General features: G+C 41.6%; 1 protein-coding gene across 9 annotated transcripts in view; it reads right to left on the reverse strand.

Annotated features, from left to right (window-relative positions):
* DPP6 (dipeptidyl peptidase like 6) overlaps nt 1-27,912 on the reverse strand; it is a 717,188-nt gene that overhangs the window by 149,389 nt on the left and 539,887 nt on the right. For all 9 annotated transcript variants that reach the window (XM_061587127.1, XM_061587128.1, XM_061587125.1 and 6 more), the window contains exon 5: nt 26,684-26,758. In XM_061587127.1, the coding sequence (XP_061443111.1) occupies nt 26,684-26,758 (75 nt within the window). The remainder of the gene's footprint in view (nt 1-26,683; nt 26,759-27,912) is intronic.

Here is a 27,912-nt window from a genome sequence, read left to right on the forward strand (position 1 = left end):
CTTCTGATATATGTAGGTCATCCATTAGGGCTGTGCAACTTTTCTCTCTTTCGTAATTGCTTTGTTGTCCTCAGCTTCCTGGTAGATGAAGGAGCTGGGCTTAACCAGGTTCTATTAAGTAGGAGAGGTTACTTGGGAGCTATGGCAGCTGGTGTCTTCATGTCAGTGGGGCAGTGGAATCTGCTCCAGGTTTTAGTCCTAACTTTCAAGGAGCTGTCCAAGCAGCTTCAGCAGAGCAGATTCCACTGTCCCACTGACAGTTCTCTCAATGGAGGGCTGTCAAAAGTGGGGTCCCCCAAAGATTGGTATTGGGACTTGTGCTTTTGAACGTGGTCATCAATGGTCTAGAATTAGGGGTGAGCAGCGAGGTGGCCAGGTTTGCTGATGATACTAAATTGTTCAGGGTTGTTAAAACAAAAAGGGATTGTGAAGAGCTCTAAAAGGACCTCTCCAAACTGACTAAATGGGTTGTAAAATGGCAAATGCAATCCAATCTAACAAGTGTAAAGTTATGCATGTTGGAGCAAACATTTTTTTTTTACATATATGCTCATGGGGTCTGAACTGGCAGTGACTGACCAGGAATGAGACCTTGCGGTCATAGAGGATAGCTCAATGAAGATGTCGACCCAGTGTGTGGCAGCTGCGGAAAAGGCAAATTCTATGCTAGGGATCATTGAAAGGTATTGAAAATAAAACTGCTGACATCGTAATGCAGTTATACACATCTATGATGAAGTTGCATTTGGAATACTGTGTACAGTTTTAGTCACCTGACCTCAAAAAGGATATAGTAGGGCTGGAAAAGGTCCAGAAAAGGACAACCAAAATGATCAAGGAGATGAAATGACTCACCTGAGGAAAGGTTGCACCTATGGGATTAGTTTAGAGAAAAGGCGAGTCAGAGGTGACATGATAGATGTATATAAAATTATGCATGGTATGGAGAAAGCGGATAGAGAAAAGCTTTTCTACCTCTCTCATAACACTAGAATTTATGGATATCCAACGAAGCTGAATGTTGGAAGATTCAGGACAGACAAAAGAAAGTACTTCTTACACAGTGCATAATTAAACTATGGAATTCAGTCCCACAAGAGGCAGGGATGGCCACCAACTTGGATGGATTTACAAAAGGATTAGACAAATTCATGGAGAAAAAGGCTACCAAAGGCTACATGATGGCTATGCTCTGCCTCCATAGGTGGAGGTAGTATGCTTCCAATTGCCAGTTGCTGGAAAGCACTGGAGGAGAGTGCTCTTGTGCTCAGGTCCTGCTTGCAGGTTTCCCATGGACAACGGATGAGAACAGGATGCTGGACTAGATGGACCAGTAGCCTGATCCAGCAGGCTCTTCTTATGTTCTTAGGGATCCACCAGCTGCCACTACTTGGGAGCAATATGTCAACAGCTACAATAATCTCTGTATCCCACAGAGCAGCAAGAGCTTTGCCAGGAGCACTGGTTTATTGGAAACTCCCAGACAACTCTGAGAATGGAGGATTCCTAATAGGTCCACCACTCCTAGGGAAGGAAGTAGTCACTGCAAGTCCAAATCTCATGAGGTTAAAAACAAGAGAAAAAGTTCCCCATACTCAAAACACCAACCTAACATGTTTTAGAGTGCTTTTAGTGTTTTTGCTGGCTGTTCTGGGCTCCTTCTGGGAGGAAGGGTGGGATATATATTAAATAAATCAATAAAAAGGATATATCTGACCGCTTCATCCACCTTCTCAACTAGCTCATCCTATCTCCTCTGCCATACCCACTTCTTCCCAAAACCACTTGAATCTGGACAAAATCCCTTCCCTCTACCAGATATTATTAGTTGCCCACCAACATGCTAAATATCTGGTCAGGTTAAAAACAAAATAGCCAGAAATAGCACTAAGTGGCAAATGGCAATATATAGATTCAGCTAAGATCGAACACAACAGCAGCATAGCTATACAGCAGCAGCAGATAATAAAGTGCATTCTGCAATATGAAAATAAATCAGTGCACTATTAAGAGTGTGAGGCAAAGGGAATCCAATATCCTCTTAAATATAAAAATATTCAGAACAGCTTTTCAAAAATAAATCAAGGCATAAGGGGCTCTACTAAAACTAGGCAGTGTAAAAGTGCTTAATGTGAGCAGGCAAACGGGACAGAAAAAAATGATTACCAGAACTCACATCAGGGCTGCTGCTTGATGGTTGTTGGTGAATGGGATACAATTTTTTGAATAAATCCAAAAATACATTGATGGCAACATGGTATGTCTTAAATGTTATAACAGTTGGTTATGTGTACTGATATCTATACTGATTTCAGGTAACTTCATTTTTTAAAAAAAGGCTCAGTATGGCACTGCTTCAAGATATTGGCACTATTTATTTATTTATTATAAACATTTATATGCCACTTTTCATTTATAAGAAAACACCAAAGCAGTTTCTAACATAATAAAAAATATAAAAACCATTAAAAGCAATAAAGTAAAACAGCAGCAAAATGAGCATCATCAGGCATCAGTATGATGCAATCTGTTACATAAAATATATGTGATAATTATTAATTGAATTATTACTAATGCAAATATATCAGTTAATGATGATGATAATTTCAGATGGCCAACAGCATATGATACCTCTGCTAAAACATTTGCATTGGCTGCCCATATGTTATCAGAACAGGTTCAAGGCTCTTATAGTAATATACAAGATCCTGAACAACATAGGCCCAGGATACCTTAAGACAGCCTTTCCCAACCAGTGTGGCTCCAGATGTCGTTGGACCACAATTCCCATCTTTCCTGACCATTAGCAATGCTGGCTGAGGCTGATGGGAGTTGTGGTCCAACAACATCTGGAGGGACACTGGTTGGGAAAGGCTGCCTTAAGGACTGCCTGAGCCCTTATATCCTAGCTCAGTCACTGAGATCATCCAGGGGAGCTCTGTCAGTTGTCCTCCATGCTCCAGAAGCCTGGCTGGCTTCAATTAGTAGTTGTGCATTTAGGGGCTCTTCCAGCAGGGATTCGGCAAGCGTTCTCACTGCTAACTTTCAGACATCTCTTGAAGACCTTTTTTATGCTGACAAGCTTATTCAGTTAATTAAATTTTCTTAGGATGAGCCAGCTGTTTTAGTGATTATTTTGTATCGTTTTTGTGATATTTTATCTTTTTGTATATATTGTTGTACCTTGCCTTGATATTTTACATCAGTTGGTGGTATAAATACCTTTATAAATAAATTAATAACAATTGTGTCAAAGTTGGTCAAGGAATTCTTTTTGCATCCATTTATTATTGGCTATAAAACATTTGGTTCAGGGCAAAAAGTTTGCAAGAGCCACCAAAGTATTGATACCTTGGAAGTGAAGAGTTTCCATTTGTTACATCCCATCATGCTGGTGCCACACAGAATTGACTTTAAATGAAAGATATCTTAAATGACTTCTCTACCTCATTGTTTCCAGCTGTCATCCCCAGGCCATTTCACAGGTTATGTTTTTCTGAGATAAATATCTAAAATATTTTAAATGATAAATATTACATGCACCTGACAAATGCATGGTTTAATTATATTTGCCTAATCAAGAAATTGTATAAAGTAATCTGGACTGCCTGCAAAATACAGCTGATGGAAAATATGCCCTTGCCACCTTGTGCTATTGTGAAGTGTCCCCTCAGCCATCAAACAGAATAACCCCCTCCCCTTTCATGCTCATCCTGGAGGAAAGATAATGCACTGAAGGATTATTGGCTCCACCTCATGTTACTTGCTTGCTGAAGCTTCTCTGTGCTAATTTTTCACCTGACACTTTATTTTAGGGCAATAGGTATCCAAAGCGTTCTAAAAAGAAAGCTCAAAGGCCCCATTAACTCCCCTTTTTAAAACAAATATGAGTAGGGCTCAGATCTAATTCAGCATTTTGTTCTCACAGCTGCCAGCAAGATGGATATGGGAAGCCAACAAGCAAAACGAGCACAACAGCATTCTCGCCAGTACTGGGATTCAGAGCCTCTGATCCTGAAAGAAGTATGTTGCCATCATGGTTAGTAGCCATTGCCAGCCTTATCCTCCACAAATTTATCTAATCCTCTTTTAAAGCCATCTAAATTGGCGGTCATTATCACATGTTGTGGTAGTGAATTTCACAGTTTTAAGTATGCACTGTGTGAAGAAGTACTTTCGTTTGTCAGTCCTGAAGCTTCTAATATGCAGCTTCATCTAATGGCCCCAAACTCTGGCGACCACGGGAGGTAGACTCCCTCTTCCAGGTCATGGCAGAGAGGCACGACATGTACCAGTGCCTGGTGGAGAGCTGTCCAGAGACGTTCAAGAGCAGCAAAGACCGCAAGGAGCACTCGGTCAAAGTTGACTGCTACCCTTCGGATTTTCCCTTTGTGATTTGTTAATGTATTTTTATTGGAAGTTGTAACTGCTGCTTTTTGCAAATTGTATTGTTTTTACTGACATATTTTTATATTTGTGTTTATTTTTTGTAAGCCACCTTGAGGGCCTCTTGGCCAAAAGGCGGGGTAGAAATAAACAACAACAACTACAATAGACAGGGATGGAGCAAAAGTGTTATGAGAGAATGATATTTTTTTGCCCTTCCCATTTTTTCCACTTCATGCATCATTTTATACAGCTGTATTATGTCTACCCTTCTTCAAACTAAGAAGTTCCAAACATTCCAACCTTTTCCCAGGGAAGTTTCTCCAGCTCTTGCTCATTTTGATACCCTTTCCTGCATCTTTTTCAGCTTTCTGGGGTGCAGCAACCAGAACTGTACAATGTATAACCAGCGCGTCCTAAGTTGAAACCACTCTAAGTGAGAAATATATTTTTTAAAAGTCAGTTCTTAAAAGAAAATTGCCTTAAAATGATGTTTCTTTTCATACTTCATGGGGTCAAGTCACTGATTAATCAGACGATTAATCAACACAGGCAAAACCCTGAAGATGGGCCACATATTCAGCTTGGGCCATGCTAGCTCTGTTCACCCTCCCTCCCCAAAATGCAATCCCAGCATGCATTAATAAGGGTGTGGGATCATGGGAAGTATGAACAGAGTTCAAAAACATTTAACAGTATGTGGATATGCTCTGTATGCACAGTCGTGATTGTGCAAGGTTCCCTTTCACATTGAAGAGCCTATCAGCACACAGTTGTATAAATGTTGAGCTCTGCTCAGGCATTCCACTGAACATGCAGAGGTAGAGCCAGCAGGTGTGATCCCCGTCACTTTCCCACAATTTCAGTGAATGTGTTTTGAAGACGTGAACAGAGCCAAAGTACTGGCTAATCAAGTGATGATTGACGAAGGGAGCTGCATGCTGGTCAACCCAGTTCTTAGACTCCATCTTGCTGAACTGGCACAGATACAGCCACTCTGCCTCTGAGGATCTCATGGCAATATTTGGAATAGCAACTAGAATGGGCTACTTTACAGAGGACAGTCCTTTACTTGAAGGGCTATCAAGAGGACAGTCCTCTATTTGAAGGGTTGAGTCTGGTTTAAAAATAAAGAACCGACAAGAAGGGGCCTTGAAAAAGTTATTATTATGATTATTATTTATTACATTTATACCCCCCTTTCTTTTCGTGATTGAAACCCAAGGTGGCTTACATATGGTTCCCAGGTGGTCTCCTATCCAGGCACTGACCAGACCCGACCCTGCTTAGTTTCAGCAGGGAGCTGGCCTCATGTGCCTTCATAGCTTGGGACAGTTGACAGTTAGCACTTGGACAGCAGACTGAGCAATCTTCCCAGCTATGGTGAGGTGTATTGTATACATTATTTTATTTCTGAATTTGCATCTCTACATTTAAACTAGCATGTGCACATTTTATGCAAATAGTGAGACATACTGTATGCCTATTTAAATTAAAGTAATTATTTCTAAATTTGCATTTGTACGTATAAACTTTCAAATGCAAATGCGCATTACCTTCTGTCCTCTTTTTTTGGTAAAGCCTCTCTTCTTTTCTGGCAATGCACAAATGGTCACTCTAACAGGTAACCCTTGTAATAGGATTCAGTTTGCAGTGAAATCCACACTTTTAGAATGTTTGTAGAGGCAATTTGCAGTATGTGTATTAAGCATGCCCCAGCCAACCCTTAGGAGAACTTTAATCCCATCTGCCAACTGGTGCTATGTCCTTTAGCACAGAGTTGACGTGCCAAGTAATTACAACAGCTTTCTTTTGTTGCTTGGCCACCTGTCCCTCACAGCACCAAGTTCGCTCCACCGGAGTCCAACTACTGGCAGTGACAGAGTGACTAAAAGGTGAAGTGCTTTTTTATTATTACTTCTTTTCTTTTTCTTTCAAATAAATTAGGGTAGCTGCTAAACCACAGATCCCAAAGAGAATGTGCCTTATCACACCAGGGCTCAGGAAGACCTTCTTGCCTCAAGCAAGGCTCAACAGCTGCAGGAAGCTCTGTTTTAAACTCCTCCTGCCCAAGAGAATCCAATGGCCATAGTACTAGAGTCTGGGGACATCAAATGAACATGACTTTGGAAGATTCAGGATAGACAAAAGAAAGTGCTTCTTCTCACAGTGCATAGTTATCTTGACCCATACCAATCTGGGTTCAGATCTGGTTATGGGACTGAATCAGCCTTGGTCACCCTGATGGATGACCTTTATCGGGAGAAGGACAGGGGGAGTGCAGCCCTGTTATTCTTACTTGATCTCTCCTTGGCTTTTGATACCACTGACCATGGTATCCTTCTGGGCTTACTTGGTGAGATGGGTATCGGAGGCACTGTTTTACAGTGGTACCGATCCTATCTCCAGGGTCATTTTCAGAATAAAGCATTGGGTGATTGTCTTTCGGCCCCCTGGCAGTTGTGCTGTGGGGTGCTGCAGGGTACCATCTTGTCCCTGATTCTGTTTAAAACCTAGATGAAGCCCTTGGGAATGGTCATCAGGGGCTTTGGGGTGAGGTGTTTCTCTGTAATATCTGAATCAGGAGAGGCTGTGCAAGCCCTGGACCAATTCCTAGACTCAGTGGTGGGCTGGATGAGGGCCAATAAAATGAGTCTGAATCCTAGCAAGATGGAGGCACTGTGGGTTGGTGGTTCCTGAGTTTGGATGATTAGTCAGTTGCCTGCTTTGGATGGGGTCGTACTTCCTCTGAAAGAGCAGGTTCGTAGTCTGGGGGTGCTCCTGGATCCATCTTTGTTGCTAGAGGCCCAAGTGACCTCAGTGGCTAGGAGTGCCTTTTACCAGCTTTGGCTGGTAAGACAGCTGTGGCTGTTTCTGGACCAGGACAGCCTGGCCACTGTTGTCCATGCACTGTTAACCTCCAGGCTAGATTACTGTAACACGGTCTATGTGGGGCTGTCCTTGAGGTTGGTCCAGAAACTGCAGTTGGTGTAAAATGTGGCGGTGAGACTGCTCACTGGGGCAGGCTATAGCCAACATATCACCCTGCTGCTGAAAGAATTGCACTGGCTGCCCATTAGCTATCGGGCCAAGTTCAAGATGTTGGTTCTGGTATACAAAGCCCTATACAGCTTGGGACCAGGATCCCTGAGAGATTGTCTTATCCCTTTTATGCCCAGTCAATCACTGCGCTCTGCAGGTGAGGGCCTCCTGCAGATACCATCTTATCAGGAGGTCCGTTTTGCACAACACAGGAAACGGACCTTTAGTGTAGTGGCACCAACCCTTTGCAATTCCCTCCCCTTAAATATGAGACAGGCGCCATCTGTGTTATCTTTCTGGCACCTACTGAAGACCTTCCTCTTCCTCTTAAGCCCTGACCTTATCCCAATCTGCATCTGTGTTGGAATAGCTTTTTAAGATGTTTCTAAAGAAGTTTTGTTTTAATATATTTTTAAAATCTGTTTTTATGATGTTTTAGAGTGTTTTTAGTGGTTTTGTTTGCCGCCCTGGACTCCTTCTGGGAGGAAGGGTGGGATATAAATAACTAAATAAAGAAGTTAAACGATGGAATTAACTCCCACAAGAAATAGTCATGGGCACCAACTTTAAAAGAGCTTTAAAAGAGGTTTGGACAACTACATGGAAGATACAGCTATCAAAGGCTACTAGCCACAATGGCTTTTACCTCCACTGTCAGGGCCTATGCCTCTGAATACCAGTCACAGGGAATCACAGGTGGGAAGAGTATTCTTGTGCTCAGGTTCTGCTTGTACGCTTCCCATTGGGGCATCTGGCTGGCCACTATGAAGACAGGATGCAGGACAAGATGGGCCTCTGGCCTGATCCAGCAGGACTCTTCTTATGTCCTTATGTCCTGGATTGCTGGATTCAGTTCAGGGCCTGATGGATCTTCTGACACGGTGGTGCATTTGCCAGTGGGAGAATACAACTCACAAAGACATCCAGTCCCTCCCCAAGCACAGCATCGCACATGGTTGAACAGCAAACCCACTGGCAGTGACACCCGTCCTCATTTCAGAAACAAAGATAAGGATTTGTTATTTACCCTGATAAACCATGACACAGGGACAATATCCAAGATTCTCAGTTACCTATTAGAAGCTGCTTGGAAAATCTAATTTGCTGAACAAAATATTTATAGAGAGAAGAAAAGGAGGAGGGGGGGAAGAGAAAGGAGAGTGGCTGATTGCTGTTAGTGATCAAGGTTGTTTTTACGTAGTCTTGCATGCAGCAAAAAACCCTCTAGAGCTAGGCAAAAAAAAAAGTTTGGTTTGCTAGTATTCATCTATGATACTAACAAGTAAAGATGTGACGAAGTTGGCCAGTTAGTCTCTGCTTTCCTTTTGTATACTCGGAGATCCTTTGGGCTGAGTGTTGTCCCAAGATGAATACATGCAAAAGCCAAATGATGTCCCCATTGTTAAATGACAGACAAAAAGGAACCAGTGATGGTGACTAGTTAGTGTGGATGGACAGGCATCATCCGTCTTCCTGTGCATGTGTCTACAGGGTTCCTGCCTTTCACTTCCTTTGTACAAATGGTAGATGGAGAAAAGCAGCCAGTGCTGCTATTCGGTGCTTATAAAAATAGCCTCTTGCTATGTGGCTGGGAGATCGGTGCAGTCAAGATACTTTCTCATTAAATCTCCCTGGTTCCCAGAACAAGCTGTCTTAGCAACCCGCCCCTTAGAAGCAGCGAGAAGTAAACCTTTCTGTATCAGTGGGATAACCACACCTGGATCCAGGACTGGCCTACACAGTCACTTATGGACCCACTGTTAAAGACCTTATCTTGGAAGACAATCTTAGCCGGCCACAAGTGATTGCCAATGAATGAACGCCTGGAGCAAAGGATTTTCTTATTAAGGCAGGCTTGCAACAAGTGCACAAAAGAAACTACTAGTCCACCTTCCCAGACATACCTAAGCTACTCAATTGTGGCTTGCATGAGAAGAACCATCAACTTTTTCTGGGTTCCCTCTTTGGTTTCCTCACAGCAATTCTTCCTTATCACCAGTGACCAGAGAAGTGGCTATGCAGAAATCTATAGTAAAACATTGTCTCTTCCCCCACCAAAGGCTCCAGTATATGTACATATTCTCCACCCTGTAAGCATTAAGAACATAAGAAGAGCCTGCTGGATCAGGCCAGTGGCCCATCTAGTTCAGCATCCTGTTCTCACAGGTACCAGCTAGATACCTATGGGAAGTCTGCAAGCAGATCTGAGCACAACAGCACTCTTCCTACTTGCAATTCCCAGACATTGGTATTGGAAGCATGCTGCCTCCAACAGTGGAGGTAAAACACAGCCATTGTGGCTAGTAGCTACTGATAGCCTTATCCTCCATGAATTTGTTTAATCTGATTTTAAAGATGTCCACATTGGTGGCCATCACTGTCTCCTGTGGGAGTGAATGTTTAACTATGCGCTGTGTGAAGAAGTACTTTCTTTTGTTTGTGCTGAAACTTCCACAAGGGTGTAGTCATCCCGGGTCCCAGGGGGGTGTTCTTAGACCCTTTATGTTTTTGGGAGCAGGGTCCCTATGCCTCCAGCATCCTGTGAACCAATCATCATGAAAGGGGAGTGTCTTGGCCACTGAGAAGGATTTTCTAACATGCTTCCTTGACCTTTCCTGCTGATTAGAGCCAATCAGAGTGAATGGAGATGAGTCAGCCACTGAGAAGACTCTTCTCAATAGCTAACAGTCTCTCCTTTCATGCTTATTGGCTCCTAGCAATGTCTACTGTGGGAGAAGGCATTAACAAGGTTCTCATTCTCAGCCCCGCAGCAAAAAAGGGGATGGGTGTAACTATGACTAACATGAAGGGACCCTGCACTTCTGAATTTGCCACTATACTACTGAATCTTCCAACATTTGGCTTTGGTGGTCCACGAGCTGTAGTGCTATGAGAAAGGGAGAAAAACATTTCTCTCTCCACTTTCTCCCTGCCATGTACTTCTGACTTGCCTTTCCTCTAAACTAAAAATCCCCCCCCCCAAGCTGCAACCTTCAATTACAGGGAAGAACACAGCCTGGGAGAGTTTACAGGTCAACGGCTGTGGAAGAGGATGCAACCAGAGAAGCTCTCACAGAAGTCTCAGTCTTCCTTTTGGTCTTATTGCACACTCTCCTCTTCCAAAGATCTGCTGGAGCAAACAGGCTTCTCATGTGGGGAGAAGCAGAATGGTAGAAACTGGGGCCGTATCAACACATGCAAGTGCTGGGCTAGAATCTGGCAACCTTAGGAAGAGAGTAACAATGATTTGGTCTCAAGGAACAGTGTAGCAGCAAATTCAGAAATGCAAGGTCTCTTCATGATAGTCACACCACACCATGTCACAGGGATGCCCCTGTGATTCACGGTCTCTTTTGCAATATTTATTTATTTATTTATTACATTTATATACCACCCTATAGCCGAACCTCTCTGGGCGGTTTACAGCAGTTTTGCAATTACAGAATTATAGAACCAGAATAAAACTGGTGTTTGCATAGGCTTCCCCCTCCTCAATCTCTCTCTCTCTTTCTCTCTCTCTCTCTGGGGGCTAAATGTTGCCAGAAACATTTTGATTTTAAGAATTCTGAAATGAAAAGGCAAGTGTGGAACTAGGATTGGGAGACCAAGATACTTTGCCCTGAAGCTCACTTCTCACGTACTCTAGTTGCCAATCTTAATGAAAGGGGAGGGATGTGTTAGCTACTGAAAAGAGTCTTCTCAGTGACTGACTCAACTCCTTTCACTCTGACTGGCTCCAATTAGCACAAAAGGACAAGGAAGCATGTTGTTAGCCAAGTGAAAAGATTCCTCTTAATGGCTAACATGCTTCCCTTTCATGCGAATTGGCTCATACATAGGAATTCCTCTGTTCCCAAAAAGGTAAGGGGCCTATGACTACACCCCTGGATGACTATACCCCTGGTCTACACAAAGAAAGGCAGCTTGGGAATAGGCAGTACACTGTTAGACTCTCTAAGCGATTGATATTTTATTATTTATTTATTGTACCTTTTGTCCAAAATGGAAATGGACTGCGTTCAAGTCGATTCCAGCTTATGGTGACCCCATGCAGGGCCGGTTCGAAAGGGTGGCCAGGTTGGGCACTGGCCTGATGGCCCCTGAAGCTACAGGGGGCCCCTCAGCTGCCCCTCCGCTCTGCATCCGTGATCCGTGCCCCCCCACGTCTCCCCACTTACCTGTCTGCTGTCTTTTACCCATTGCCCTTAACGAAGATGGTGGCTGCGGTTTCCCTAAGGTACTGAAGCCCCTGCCACCATCTTAGCTGATGGCAGAGATGTGCGCGTGTACCATGCATGTGTGCCATCAACAAAGATGGCTGTGGAGGCTTCATCCCCTTAGGGAAACCGTGGCTGCCATCTTGGTTAATGGCAATAGTAAAACACAGGAGACAGGTAGGTGGGGGTTGGGGTGGGCTGCGCGTGCGCGAACGCGAACATGCACACATGCCGGGGCCCAGGCCAAGCTGATGCACAAGGGCCCCGGCATTCCTGGAGCCGGCCCTGACCCTATGAATAGGGTTTTCGTGGTAAGGGGTATTCAGAGGGAGTTTATCATTGCCTCCCTCTGAGGCTGAGAGGCAGTGACTGGCCCAAGGTCACCCAGGGAGCTTCATGGCTGTGTGGGGATTCGAACCCTGGTCTCCCGGGTCTTGTGGTCCAGCACTCAAACTGCTACACCACACTGGCTCTCCCCTGCCTTTTGTCCAAGGAGCCCCCATTTTACCCTAGCAATAATCCTGTGAGGTAGTGTTAGGCTATCAGTGACTGGCCCAAGGTTACTCAGTAAACTTCATTACCCAGTAAACTCAGTGGGGATATGTCTTGGGGCGGATGAGTGATTTAGACCAGGCTGTTGTTGTTATCTGTCATGAACCACCCTGCTCAGATCTTGTAAGTTCAGGTCTGTGGCTTCCTTTATGGAATCAATTCATCTCTTGTTTGGCCTTCCTCTTTTTCTACTCTCTGCTGTTTTTCCCAGCATTATGGTCTTTTCTAGTGAATCATGTCTTCTCATTATGTGTCCAAAGTATGATAACCTCAGTTTCATCATTTTAGCTTCTAGTGACAGTTCTGGTTTAATTTGTTCTAACACCCAATTGTCTTTTTCGCAGTCCATGGTATGCGCAAAGCTCTCCTTCAGCACCACATTTCAAATGAGTTGATTTTTCTCTTATCCGCCTTTTCCACTGTCCAATTTTCACATCCATACATAGAGATCGGGAATACCATGGTCTGAATGATCCTGACTTTGGTGTTCAGTGATACATCTTTGCATTTGAGGACCTTTTCTAGTTCTCTCACAGCTGCCCTCCCCAGTCCTAGCCTTCTTCTGATTTCTTGACTATTGTCTCCATTTTGGTTAATGACTGTGCTGAGGTATTGATAATCCTTGAGAAGTTCAATGTCCTCATTGTCAACTGTAAAGTTACACAAATCTTCTGTGTCATTACTTTAGTCTTGTTCAGCTGTAGTCCTGCTTTTGTGCTTTCCTCTTTAACTTTCATCAGCATTCGTTTCAAATCATTACTGGTTTCTGCTAAGAGTATGGTATCGTCTGCATATCTTAAATTATTGATGTTTCTCCCTCCAATTTTCACACCTCCTTCATCTTCGTCCAATCCCGCTTTCCGTATGATATGTTCTGCATACAGATTAAACAAATAGGGTGATAAAATACAACCCTGTCTCACACCCTTTTCAATGGGGAACCAATCGGTTTCTCCATATTCTGTCCTTACAGTAGCCTCTTGTGCAGTGTATAGGTTGCGCATCAGGACAATCAGATGCTGTGGCACCCCCATTTCTTTTAAAGCATTCCATAGTTTTTCATGATTTACACAGTCAAAGGCTTTGCTGTAGTCTATAAAGCACAGGGTGATTTTCTTCTGAAATTCCTTGGTCTGTTCCATTATCCAACGTATGTTTGCGATATGATCTCTGGTGCCTCTTCTCTTTCTAAATCCAGCTTGGACGTCTGGCATTTCTTGCTCCATATATGGTAAGAGCCTTTGTTGTAGAATCTTGAGCATTACTTTACTTGCATGGGATATTAAGGCAATAGTTCGGTAATTACTGCATTCTCTGGGATCCCCTTTCTTTGGAAGTGGGATATATATTGAACGCTTCCAGTCTGTGGGCCATTGTTTAGTTTTCCATATTTCTTGACAAATTTTTGTCAAAATTTGGACAGATTCAGTCTCATTAACTTGTAGCAACTCTATTGGTATGCTGTCTATTCCTGGTGATTTGTTTCTTCCAAGAATTTTAAGAGCAGCTTTCACCTCACATTCTAAAATTTCTGGTTCTTCATCATTTGGTTCCTCCGTGAATGAATCTGTCATCCTTGCATCTCTTTTGTAGAGTTCTTCAGTGGATTGCTTTCATCTTCCTTTTATTTCATCTTGGTTAGTCAGTGTGTTCCCCTGTTGATTATTCAACATCCCTACTCGTGGTTTAAATTTCCCTTTCATTTCTCTAATCTTTTGGAATAGGGCTCTTGTTCTGCCCATTTTGTTGTCCTTTTCTATTTCTATACAATAACTATTGTAATAGTTTTCTTTGTCCCTACGTACTAGTCATTGTATAGTTGCATTTAGGGTTCTGACTGTGTTTCTGTCTCCTTTTGCTTTTGCTTTCCTTCTCTCTTTAACCATTTTAAGAGTTTCTTCAGTCATCCATTGAGATCTTTCTCTCTTTTTAGCAAGAGGTATTGTCTTTTTGCATTCTTCCCTGATAATGTCCCTGACTTCAGTCCATAGTTCTTCTGGTTCTCTGTCAACTAAGTTTAAAGCCTCAAACCTGTTCCTTATTTGATCTTTATATTCTTCTGGGGTGTTATTTGAATTGTATTTTGGCATTATGAGTGCTTTGTTCTTCTTTAGCTTCACTCTGATTTTTGATACGATCAGTTCATGATCTGTACCGCAGTCTGCTCCTGGTCTTGTTTTTGCAGAAAGTATGGAACTTCTCCATCTTCTGTTTCCAATTATATAATCAATTTGGTTCCTATACTGACCATCTGGTGATGTCCACGTGTACAGTCGTCTTTTTGGTTGCTCAAAAAATGTGTTTGCAAGAAACAAATAATTGGCTTCACAGAATTCAATAAGTCTTTCTCCTGCTTCATTTCTGTCACCTAAGCCCCATTTCCCCACAATTCCTAGTTCTTGTCTGTTCACTACTTTTGCATTCCAGTCCCCCATGATTATCATCATATCTTGCTTTGGTGTGTGATCAATTTCCTCCTGTACTTCTGCGTATAATCTCTCCAATTCTTCTTCTTCTGCGTTTGATGTTGGAGAGTAGACTTGGATGATGGTTATGTTAATAGGTTTCCCATTTAATCTCATTGATATCACTCGCAGATATATATAATTATACCTTGGGACCTTGCAGTGAAGGGTGGTTAACAAATTCAAACGGTGAATAAATAAATACATAAATACATTTTCAAATATTTGTCAATCAATTTTCTGAAAATTTTTACATCAGTCCTATTTTGAATGCAGTTTACTAACCCTTAATATCCAGTCTCAGAGTGTATAAGGATATGTTATTAACTCTTTAGAGAATATGTATGAGCTCCATCCAGGGCTGGTAGATTTTCATATTGTTTATTTCATATAGCTATATACCACTTAATACTTAATACAGTCTCTAAGTGATTTACAAAATAAATACAATATGTATTTATAACTAACTGAGAAACTACAGTATAATACAATGCAATGCAATATTAAGCACAACTACAAAAAAATGTAACAAAACAATAAAATCCCCCCAAAGAAAAAGACAGCAGCACATTTTTAATCTTTAGAGTCAATTGCTGCTGAGCCAACAAACTGAGGAAAAAACTGGGGGGAAAACAGTGTTTGCCCCTCAGTAAAGCTGAAGAGAGAAATTATTTTACCCTGAGATGTATTAGACAAATAATGCCCAGATATAGCACAAGCAGAATAGCTAATGCAAAAATGTGGCCTCCTTTTCAAAACTGCAGTCTCTTGTATCGGCGCTAAAGCAGTAGGTATCTGTTGGCCTAATGCAAAAGTAATCATGGTAAAGGACAAGTGCTCAATGTTAAGCTTTAATGGTGGGAAAAAACCTGGATATGAAGAGGCAAATAATTAGAGATGAATATATACATTTCACATGGGCTATACTTTGCAGCTTGTGATCCCATTCCCACCAGGTTATCCAATCCAAAGAGAAAAGTGCACCCATGAAAAATGAACCATGTTTAAGGCAGGGGTAGACAGAAAGCAGATCAAAATCTACTGCTACGTCTAACTATCCAAGTGATTTGCAGGAGATTGGAAAACTCCGAATTGTTTAACAAGGGCAACAACATAAAGGCCTTTTCTTCTACTCTAAATGCGGAAAGCGTGGGGAGGGGGGAAAGTTGTGAAATCAGCACTGGCAGTGCAGTAACTAGGCAGGTGCAACAGGTGCACAGGCACAGGACGAAGGGGGCCCTGAAATGGATTTGCTGATATGAAAATTATTTATAAACAATTGTTATATAGTATTTGTTTTATTATTATTTCCCCCCCCCAAAAAAATTAAGGGCCCCCAAAATAAAACCTTGCACGGGGCACATGAAAAGCTAATTACGCTACTGAGTACTGGTATTGAAAACAAATACCTGGGCATCCTTTAAGTCTGCCTATCTGAGCCACTATTTTGCACGTGGTTTCAGTTGGTGGGCCTTGGTGCCCTAGTAAAAAACAAAGTAGATCCTGAAAGCCCATCCCTAATCCCTGTGACCAAAACAGAATGTGTCATGGGGGACAGCCATCAACTATTGAGTATAATCCATAGTCCAGGGTTAGCCAACGAAGTACTTTCCAGATATTGTCCCTGCCATAGCCCTTCAGACCCTGTGGTTAAAGATTTCACCTTGCAAACCCCTCTGGAAAGAAACTTCTTCGTTTTCAAGGAAGTATAATATGGAACCTGAACATGCCCACCCTTTCAGCCTAGTTTTCTAACTGGCTAGTTATCCCAATATACCTCTAGACTACATCCCAGGGTATGGTCTGAAAGCACATGAGGCCACTACCTTGCTAAAGCTAAGCAGATCTGGGTCTGGTCATTTCCTGGAAGGGAGACCACCTGGGAACCACAAGTATGCCACCTTGGGTTCCTTGATGAAAGAAAGGTAGGATATAAATGTAAGTGGGGGGACCATCCAGTTCCTAAGTCAATATATCATATCTGTTCTTGATGTTTGAAATAGGTGCACGGACGTTACTATGAAGAGGGCACTTCATACGTAATGGGATACAGTGAAAGGATGTTTATGCTATGATTTAACATGCTTATATTACATGGATTTTTCTTTTTATCTCAATAAGTGATCAGAAACCAATATATCCAGATTATAAATATTTAGGTTTTCTGTTTAACAAGATACACAGACAGGAAGTAGCAATAGTAATATAGATCACCTGACACAATCAATCCATAGTTCCGAATTACTGAGATGTAAACTGAGTAGAAATTTGTTCCAAAACTTTTTAAAACACAGAACAATAAAACAAGGTGATGTTGTTGGCACACCTTGAATGACAAGTTGTGCCTTCTACACAGTGAGTAAAGGTGTAGATGACCTTCTCTCCTTTACATTTGGTCACTTAAGTGAAGGTGTGGCATAGCTTAGCTATAGTTCCTAAATCAATTCTTCCTAGCCAATAATTGGGCTAGTTCTAATTACAGCAATGATTAATTCCTTGCTGTTTTTCAGCAATATGCAATCGCATTACATTAACTGTGAAACAGACAACATCATCTATTGTATCAGCCGAAAAAGTCTGCACGGGTTGTGTTCCTGCAGAAATTTAATTGTACTGTAGCTAGCTAACAACACCATAATGGACTGCTAAATTAGAAACAAAGAACAAATAGCTTTAAGAAAGATCCAGGCAATTCTTTATCTTTGCCACACCATTACAGCTATAGCCATTCATAATAAAAGCAATTAAGTTTTCTCTGTTTAATATCCCACTGTGTCACTCAACAAAGCCACTTCCCTTTTCATTTAATTTCTGGTGCTCCTTTTATTACCAATTACACAAACTGCAGTGGTTAATTTAGATTACCATAAGGCCTTGCACAGTACTATATAGTGTTTAAAAGTTATTAAGATCTAGCCACTCAGCAAGCTCATGGATCTTTGTACACAGTATTAGAAAGTCTTTGATTGTCTGGACAGTTTAACATTCAGTCTGCAAGCTATATATTATCCAATTAAAAGTCTGAGCATAAAATCTGGCTCAAAACAAAACAAGCCCTTCTTACAGTACACAAACATTTGAGAGTCCTTTGGCAAGAGGTGCTGCAGGCATACAACTTATCACAATTAGGTGGGTTGAGTGTGCCCATCAAGACACTGAAGTCTTAGTTCAAGAAACACTGTAATATTGTCCCCAAAGGATCCATGGTTGTAATAGGGGCTGCCAAAAATCCTGGACTGGCTTCAACAGGGCAGGAATTGACTGCACTCTTACTCTGAAACTAACTGCCAAGTCTCCACAACAGACAATGCATTTGGATTAAATTCTAAAAACGTCACATTCCTAACACCTATTTGAAACTACAGCCAGAATAGAAACCTGGAGGAGAGCTATAAACCAGAAGATTGCTTCTTTCTTACACGGCATACTTCTTTCTAGTGCATAATGTACCAAAGTCAAACTACATATTTTTTGTTCTAGAAATGGTGCGTGAAGGATAGGAAGCTTCGCCTGTTTCTTCTCCAAAGTGTCTCTTAAAGAGACAAGATTCTAATTAAACAGAACAGTAATTAAGCATTAAATGGGAATGCCATAGTGGGAGAGACAACAAAAGAGTCCTCTGGCACCAAATACGACTCATAGTATTGTGGTGTAAAGCTTTGGTAGTATTGAGTGGTATTGTCCTAACTCCTGAGAGTTCCCCCAGGTGGGCAACCCAATTATCAAGGGAGAAGGGGAGAACACAGGGAAAGGAACAGGGGAGCCATTATGGAAGAGATCCGAGAGAGGGAAGGGGAGAGTTCATTAGAGTGTTGGACAAGGAAATGGGAGGCCAGGGTTTGAATTCCCAGTCAGCCACAAAGCTTACAGGGTGACCTTGGGCTAGTCATTGTTTCTCAGCCTAACCTACCTCACAGGGTTGTTGTGAGGATAAAATGGGTAGGGAAGAACCATGCACACCATCTTGAGCTCCTTGGAGAAATGTAATAAACAAACAAACAAACAAACAATAAATAAATATTGTGGTGCAAGATTTTAAGTCAGGATTAACTTGCCCCAGTGACTTCTGTGGAGCCTAAATTGAACCAGCTTAGTCTGGAATCTGGATGCAACAAGGGGTGGATGAACTGTCAGTTTGGGTTCCTTTCTCATTTTTCCAATATTAAATTCAGTTTTCCACATTTCTACGTAAGTTTTTTAAAAAAATCCTTAAGGAAATTCATCAGCATTTTATTATGTATTTTTTCTGTTATACACATTTTGTATGCAGTTTTACCTTATACACACTTTTGCATGCAATTCCCCTTATTATACTGCACTTTAATACACATTTCACCCCAAAATAAGTAGTTTCAAACACATTATCTGGTTGTAGAATAATATTGCAAAATTCAGAGAAGTGTGAATGTTAAAGGATAACTGTGTTTTAGTTTGCATACTGTTTCAGAAAGTGCAAATGAAGTAGGTTTACAATAAAAATGCAAACCAAACTGAATTTCTACCCATCCCTAGATGCAACTCGTAAAAATTTGACTGCATGCTAAGTTCCAAGGCCTATTAATTTATCATCCATCTTTCTGGAGCCTCCTGATCTATGTGTGTGGACAATCATGCCAGAATTATGAAGGTATCATACTCTGGGCCTGGGGAGTAGGGTGGAATCCCGTTTATCTCTGCCTTACCCAGTCACTTCATTTATATTCACTGATTTCTAACAGATTTATTTGCTACCTCTCCACACCTTTTCAGCTTGTGTCAGACACACCAGTAGGGTGGCCACTTGAAAATGGAAATGGACTGCCTTCAAGTTGATCCCAACTTATGGTGACCCTATGAATAGGGATTTCATGGTAAGCGGTATTCAGAGGGGGTTTACCATTGTCTCCCTCTGAGGCTAGTCCTCCCCGGCTGGCTAGGGCCTGCTCAGCTTGCCACAGCTGCACAAGCCAGCCCCTTCCTTGTCCACAACTGCCAGCTGGGGGGCAACTGGGCTCCTTGGGACTATGCAGCTTGCCCACGACTGCACAGGTGGCAGGATATGTAACCCCTGAGCCACTCACTGTGGGGTGATCTTTAGCTGGCCCTTGACACCCAGGAGACACGAGTGGGGATTTGAACTCACAGACTCTGGACTCTCAGCCAGGCTCTCCTCCCCACTGTGCTATACCAGCTGCTAGGGTGGCCACTTAAGCACAGCCAAAAAAGAGGAAATGCATCATCAAAAAAAGAGGACACAAATTTGTATTTGCTAATTTATATGTATATATGCAAATATAGAAATAATTACTAACATTTATATAGAAATAGAATATATGCCACCATAGTGGGGAAAGTGGCTGGTGTGCCTGCTCAGTCTTCTGTCCAGGTGTTGACATGCAACTCCAGGGCTCCTGCTTTCCTTTTGTAGGGTTCTTTATTTTTAAACCAGGTTCAGACTGGACAGCCTTTCCAACCAAGAATTATAAAGTTGGGCACATTATTTTAGGTTTATTAATTTCAATGGGTCTACTCTGAGTAGTTGAATACCACTCTCAGTCATTTAATCAACCAATTAAATTTGCAAAGGAGTAAAAATAATTGTGTGCATGAGTGTCATAACAGGCTGCATCTTAGAAGACACATTGCTTCTTTTGAAAATGCCTTTGAAGTGCTAGCCACCTGCCATGCTCCCAGATGCTTGCATTAAAAATAATAATTCAAAACCAAGGAAAACAAAATTGCAAAATTAAAACATTTTAGTCAACCAAAAGTTCTGAAAATTGATTAACTGATTTATCTGTTAAATGGCGTAGCTATAAAAATAACCACTAACACATAATGGATATTAAAAGATTAAAATTTTTGGACAATTAAAATGATCAGGTAGAAGTTAAATCACTTTCAGGGATTAACAGGTATAAAACCTCTGAGCATGTAAAGGGTGTCTTTTTTTACCTGTAAGGGGTGAGATAAAGGGAAAAGCTTCCACCTCAAAGCAAGTGATTCCAGGTAGATTTGCACCCCTACACCTCTTTAGTTACCCCCGGCCACTTCCTGCATGTCCTAAAGATTCGGCACTTTAAACCAAAAATAGTGAATGGATTTTTAAAAATCATGCTTGTCTGTCAAAGCAGCCAAAGAGAAACAGACTTGGAGAATTATACTTGGGCTTCTGTATCCCACTGAGATGATGAGGTGGCCCTCAACCAAAACCCACACGTTGGCTGCTTCCACTTTATAAACCCAATATTTATCTGTCTGTCACTAAAATGCAGCAAAGGCATGCCATTGCTTACTGCCAACCTGCTTGAGAAATTCTTCTTCAGTTTTGATAAAAAATGTGTGTCTGTTGCCCTTTTTGGTTATTCTAAGGGTGTACAATGAATGCAGGCCAGCATCCTGGCAGCAGGTTCTGTCACCCAATCTATACGTGCTCATTAAAATGCACACACAGGGGTTCTCTATGCATATTCTAACAAGAAAACAGCTTGTGTGTGCTTATCTTGACATGTGTTAGCAGCACCCTGGGGGTTGACACATTCATCCTCCCAGAGAACATAGCCCTGATTTGACTCAAGCCATCAAGCCCCCAGATTCATCCACCGGATGCTGGTGGATCCTTCATCATTGGCACAAGGTCCTATAGCAGGGATGAAGAATCTCTGTCCCTTCAGATGTTGGACTACAACTTCCCATCAGCCATGCTAGTAGAATAGTGTTCTGCTCAGCAGCCTCACTGTTAAATTCTGAATCACTCTACAATCCTGATACATTAGACCTCTAGCTGGGTTTTTAAAAAGGCGTATTTGGCAGTGCCTGGGAGACAAGTAGCTGAAGGACAGGAGTGCAGGGGGAAAATTGGGGTTGTCGGAATGGTTGAGCATCTTTCCTCCACCTTCCACTTCTCTCCTCCAACTAGTGCTCTACCCTGCCACTTTATAGATGTTCAGTGAAGATGCATGTTTCCAGACCAGGAACTCCACCCAATTTCTGTTTTGGTCTGCAGGTAAGAGGAATATAGAGTCTAATACATCTGCCATTTGCTGGCATTTTTGGTTATTCTGAGCTTATGCATGTTTACTAAGATCCAGTTCAAAGGGACTGATGTATAAGTAGAGAAAAGGCGAGTAAGAGGAGATATGGTAGAGGTGTATAAAATTAGGCATGGCATGGAGAAAGTGGACAGAGAAAAAGTCTCGGATAGAACTCGAGGACCTCCAATGAAGCTGAATGTTGGAGGATTCAGAACAGACAAAACAAGGCACGTAGTTAAATTATGAAATTTCCTTCCACAAGAGGCAGTGATGGCTACCAGCATGGTTTAAAAGAGGATTAGACAAATTCATGGAGGATAAGGCTATAAATGGCTACTTGCCATGATAGCTGTGCTCTGCCTTCCTAGTCAGAGGCAGGATGCTTCCAAATGCCAGTTGCTGAAAATCGTGGGAGGGGAGAGTGCTCCGGTCCTGCTTGCTGGCTTCCCATAGACATCTGGTCGGCCAGTGTGAGAACAGGATGCTGGACTAGATGGGCCACTGGCCTGATCCAGAAGGCTCTTCTTAGGTTCTTACATTTTTGAGTCCATAACTGTGTCAGTAGCTGGACAGAGAGCAGTGATTGTTGTTGTTGTTTATTAATTGCCTGCCACATACTGTATCTTCCAAGGCAATGTACAGAATATAATTCAAACAGTTAAAAACAGCACAAAAATAGGAGAAAGTGAATTTAAAAACAATACAAAGTGGTCACTAGGGATGGGCGAGAAATTAGATTCAGTTCGCGTTTCAAGCCAAATGTATCAAATTCACACTTTCTGAAACAGTATGAGAACTGAAACACAGACATCCTTTGAAATTCGCACTTATCTGAATTTTGCAGTGCAGTTCACCAACTAAACAATGTTTACAAAAATGCATATATTAGGAGAAAGCGTGCATAAAAATGAATATATACATGAAAATAACATACCAAAATGCACTGCATTAGGAAAAACTGCTTGCAAAAATGTGTAGATTAATCAAAACTGCCTATAAAATGTGTTTATTAGGAGAAATTCACATAAAATTCTGGAGAATTTTCATAAGGATTTTTTTAAAAAAATATCTGCGGATTGCTGCAGAAATGTGGAGAACTGAATTCAAGATTGGAAAAGTGAGAAACTGAGAGAACCAAAATTGACAGAACTTTCCATCTCTAGTGGACACCCACAGTGGATACCTTTTCATCTAGCTAGGAAAGCTTGCTGGGGGAAAAAGGAATGAGGTGAGAGAATGCATGATTGGGGTAATCCTATATAATTGTAGCTTCCATATGTTAACCGAGAGAATGTGGGACACCCCCCCCATGTACGCCCTTTTTGAGCAGTCATGGAATTCACCCCCACAAGAAGCAGTGATGGCCACCAGCTTGGATGGCTTTAAAGGGAATTAGAGAAATTCATGGAGGACAAGGCTTTGTTTGCCCTCCACTGTTTGAGGAAGTATGCCTCTGAATGCCAATTTCTGGGCTCCGACTTCCTGCCTCAGACTTCCTATCAGCATCTGGTTAGCCACTGTGAGAACAGGATGCTGGACTAGATGGGCCACAGGCCTGATTCAGCAAGCTCCTCTTATGTTCTTAAGTACGTGTGCACAATGTTGCAGCCTTAGCTACTTAAGACTTTTCTACATCCCTCCCCCATTTTTTTATTAGGATTCATTTGTCCAGAAATTTACTCTGCTGATTAATTGATATTTTGGTGCTAAAGAGAAATCTCACTCAAACCATCATTTATATAAAAATGTTTTATTCTACACTGCACCAAGCTGCAACAAACCATAATAAAAATAAATAAATTCTGCAATCCATATATATGATAAAAACTGAGCAAATGTGTATATAGTTGCTTGTTTCGTACAGGTTATTCTGCTTTGGCTGCTCTTGGAGATGGACAAGGAGGTATGCAAGAGACTAATATCCTGTCCCTGATCCTTAGAATTCCACTTAGCTTTCTAATCAAAGATTTTATTAAGCATTTTCAAGTGTCTCTTAGCCTACTTTTTTTTTAACATTTTGAATATAAGTTGCTTAGATTCTTGGGGATGGCAATAGCTACAAGAAGATTGTTTTCTGGGTCCAGTTCTTATGTTTCAATTCTTTGAACATCTAAGGAATTGAATTTAATAGTAATATATATTAATAGTTCACCCTTAACTCAGTGGGAACAGAAAGATTATAGTTATTGAGTTCTTTCAGCAGCAAGAAACATTGACATTTACTTTCTGTTAAAATTTATAGAGTGATTTAGGAAGGAGACTTGGCAGGAAAATTATACAAAATTACACAAAGGGAGGGACTAGAAATCCCTGTATCCAAGACTTGTCAGTTCAGGATCAACAACCTCTCTGTTCAGTTTATATCCTTTGCTTCTGCTAGATGGCAGTGTAACACACTTGGGAAAATACGGATTTCTCAACACATACATAAAAGCCAATGGTGGCATACACGCTGCAACTTCACCTGTTTAATAGCACCCATTTTCTGCAATACGTATTGTGTTTATCCTGATGCAGAGATTGTCCTGCTGTATCTAATTGGACTACTAGCCTTCTTAGCTTTTTATGGTTTTGTTAGCCTATAGTAAGTTTTACAGTTCAGACTCTACAGCAGTTGGGAGCTGAATCTGTGAGAAATACTTTTTCTTTCTTTTAAAAATTTAAAATTATGGAACCTTACTGGAATAATGTGAACATTCCAGATAATAGGGAAATGTATATTTTGAAACAAAGATATACACACTTCGAGGATCCAAAGACACTAGACCCAGTGGAAGTAATACCCAGTGGTAATGCCACAAGTGCCATGCTGGATCAGGCCCATCTAATCCAGCATCATGTTCTCACAGAAAGCTATGAAAAGCCCACAAACAGGACATGAGGGAACAGCACTCTCCCCACTTGTGATCCCCATCGTTGGAATTCAGAGACATATAGCTTCCAACACTGGAGGTAGAACATAGTCGTCACAGGATAGCCTTATCCGCCATCTAATCCCCTTTTAAAGCCATCCAAGTTGGTGGCCATCACTACATCTTGTGGGAGCAAATTCCATAGTTTAACTATGTGCTGAGCTTTTGTCTGCCCTGAACCTTCCAGCATTCAGCTTCATTGAATGGTCCCAAGTTCTTGTATTCTAAGAGAGACGAGAAATGTCTCCACACTATGCATAATTTTCCACCACTCTATCATGTCCCCCCTTACACACCTTTTTCTAGCCCCAAATGCTGTAACCTTTCTTCAAAGGGGACCTGCTCCAGCCATTTTGGATGCCCCTTTCTGAACCTGTTCCAGCACTACAATATCTTTTTTGAGGTGTGGCTTGAGATGGTTTCCTATACAGTGAGCTACTTCTCTCAGAACTTGTCATTGATCAAATGTAGGTGGAAGTACACTGCTGTTCTCAGTATCAATATCTACATTAAAGTGCTGCAAAGAGGAGAGGAAGAGGTTCCTGAAGCAACAATGCAATTATTAGAAGATAATGGTGCCCCGTTTTTAAATCCATTAGGAACAAACCAGCATTTCAACGGATTTAAACATGTGAAATAACGCTGTGTTATGATGCTGAGGTTGGTGACAGCACCCCTCTCTAGTTCTGCTAATACAAATCCTACAAGTTGCTTTTGATTTGGCTTCCACTCCTTGGAGGAGGTGTGCAGTGACAGAAATGTTCCATTGATTCTAGATAAGATATACAGGGGACTGTGCCTTTGGTAGCACTGACTATGATGTCTATTCATGCAGATATAATCAGCAACACCACACTGGTCAAATGGAGAGTTGTCAACTAACATGTATAACAGATAGTAATAGGTAATGACCATTGTCAAGAAATTAGTATTTCTTGGTTCAGAAAATGTCTCTTGAGCTCAGCCTTCTGGATAAAGAGTCGGCCTATGATAAACAAGTTTCTTCCCATGTTTCTCTAATTGGCTGTGTCCTCATCTTAAGCTATCTGCCATAAGAGTAGCACTTCAAGGCCATTATGGCATCCTGCTACTTAGATTCACATACCCCTGTGGTGAGACTCGCAGTCTCGAACATACATCCCAGGCCTCGAAAATTCTAGCCAGCTGCTCCTCTGATTGGTCAAGGAAGCTGCCTGAGTGTTGCTATAAAAGTGGTTTGGGTTCTTTGTTACCTGCCCCGCATCTTGATTCCTGTATTGGATGCTGAGCTGACACCTTTGAGGATCCAAATGCTACTTGCCAGTTTAGTGGTATCAAATGCTAGTTTAGTGGTATCAAACTTGGTTTGCCAAGTTAGGTTTGCTATTTTATTGATAAAGATTAATCTCTAATTTAAATGCACTGTGGTATTTCTTAGCACCTTTAATCTATATATTTTCACTGGTATGCAGGTTCTTGTTTCATGCTACAATATATTTAAATAATTATTAATAAACATATCTCTTATAATTTGGTGTGGTTTGCTGGGTGAGAGCTTGGTTCTAAATCCAGTCCTAGCTGTTTGTCTCATTGCTAGTGAGAAATTATTGAGGCTCTGAGGCTCAAGGGTCAGACAGCCTGGTTTTTAGCTAGCTGGTATATGCATGGATGGTGATGCCTGGGAAATCGCCCGCCAGTGGGATCATCCATTAAGTCATAGATAAGGAAGCTGTGGCCCTCCAGATGCTGTTTGACTCCAAGTCCCATCCAGCCAGCACTGCCCAATGGATGATGGAAGTTGAAGTTCAATAACATCTGAAGGGCCACAAGCTGCCTATCCCTGCATTTAGCATATCATACTTTTAAAAGAATATGCAAGCCCTTCTCTGCTATTGTTACTGTTTGCCCCATTGGAGCTAATACCTTCATCCCTCCTTTGTCACAGTGTGACTACCATCTCCCCTCTTTTATGTACTGTTCCATTTGCAAGATAAAACAGAGCCCAGGTGCGATAACCTAAAATTATGTTTGAACAAGTCCAAAATTCTTTAGCGATCAAACTGTACACTTTCTGTATGGATCTCTGGATAAAATGGTGAATGGAGCTCTCTGCTTACCGGCACAATTTCATATGCAAAAAGTCCATATGTTTTGTCTGGTGAAACTTCATAACGAATAGCCTTTATGGACACCTATAAAGAAAACCAAAACACTTCAAATAAATACCTGGAAAACACATGCATAACTTTGAAATTCAAACATTTGATAACAAGACCACGATGCATCCTCTTTTAAGGAGAAGATGAGATAATATTGCCTATGTGTTTTAGAAATGAACAATACCCCTGAATGCTTTGAAAAGGAGGCAGGACACAAGAACTGGGCTTAGCTCACATGACACATAGAACATTAAGCATGAAAAAGGTTAAAGAAAAACAATACCTGCTTTTCAGGCAGTGAGTATTCTGTAAGAATCAGAACGTAAGAAGAGTCCTGCTGGATCATGGCAAAGGCCCATCTAGTCCAGCATCCTGTTCTCACAGTAGCCAATCAGATACCTATGAGAAGGCCACAAGCAGAACCTGAGTGCAACAGCACTCTTACCATTTGCGATACCCAGCAACTGGTATTCAGAGGCAAAGGAGGGAGAACATAGTCATGGTGAATGTTTGCTCATAGAATGTAAGGGTTATTTATTTATTTATTCCATTTATATACCGCCCCATAGCTGATGCTCTCAGGGCACTTTACAGCAATTAAAAACATTAAAAACAAAGATACAAATTTTAAAACAGAAAAACAATTTAAAAACACAATTTAATTTTTTTTAAAAAAAATTAAAAACACATGCTAAAATGCCTGGGAGAAGAGGAAAGTCTTGACCTGGCACTGAAAAGATAACGGTGTTGGTGCCAGGCACACCTCATCAGGAGGATCATTCCATAATTTGGGGGCCACCAATGAGAAGACCCTCACCCTGTTGCCAGCCTCTGAGCTGTTTGTTCATGGAACGTTCCACAGAGTCAATACATTAAAGCTGAGGACATTTCATCTTTCAGTTATATTGCAAGCAATTTGCCATAGAAACATTTGCAGAAAGAGTGGGTGCAGGAAGTATCCTTGCTACTGAAGGAAGGTCATTCTGCCCTGGTGATCCTTTCTGCATTGACAGAATATCATCCTTCCGCCCCCACCACTGAAAGGATTGAGGTGGACTGGACTTGCACATGGCCACTGAGCCCAACTCCTTCCTACCTTAAGGCTCTAAGCTGAGCCAAGCAGTTGACAGACATGCCTACATGCTGCTCTCTGTTTCCAGGGTCTCCTGGCATCAAGGCTGAACGTC

This window comes from Rhineura floridana, chromosome 10 (genome assembly GCF_030035675.1).
Source record: "Rhineura floridana isolate rRhiFlo1 chromosome 10, rRhiFlo1.hap2, whole genome shotgun sequence".
Taxonomy (NCBI): domain Eukaryota; kingdom Metazoa; phylum Chordata; class Lepidosauria; order Squamata; family Rhineuridae; genus Rhineura; species Rhineura floridana.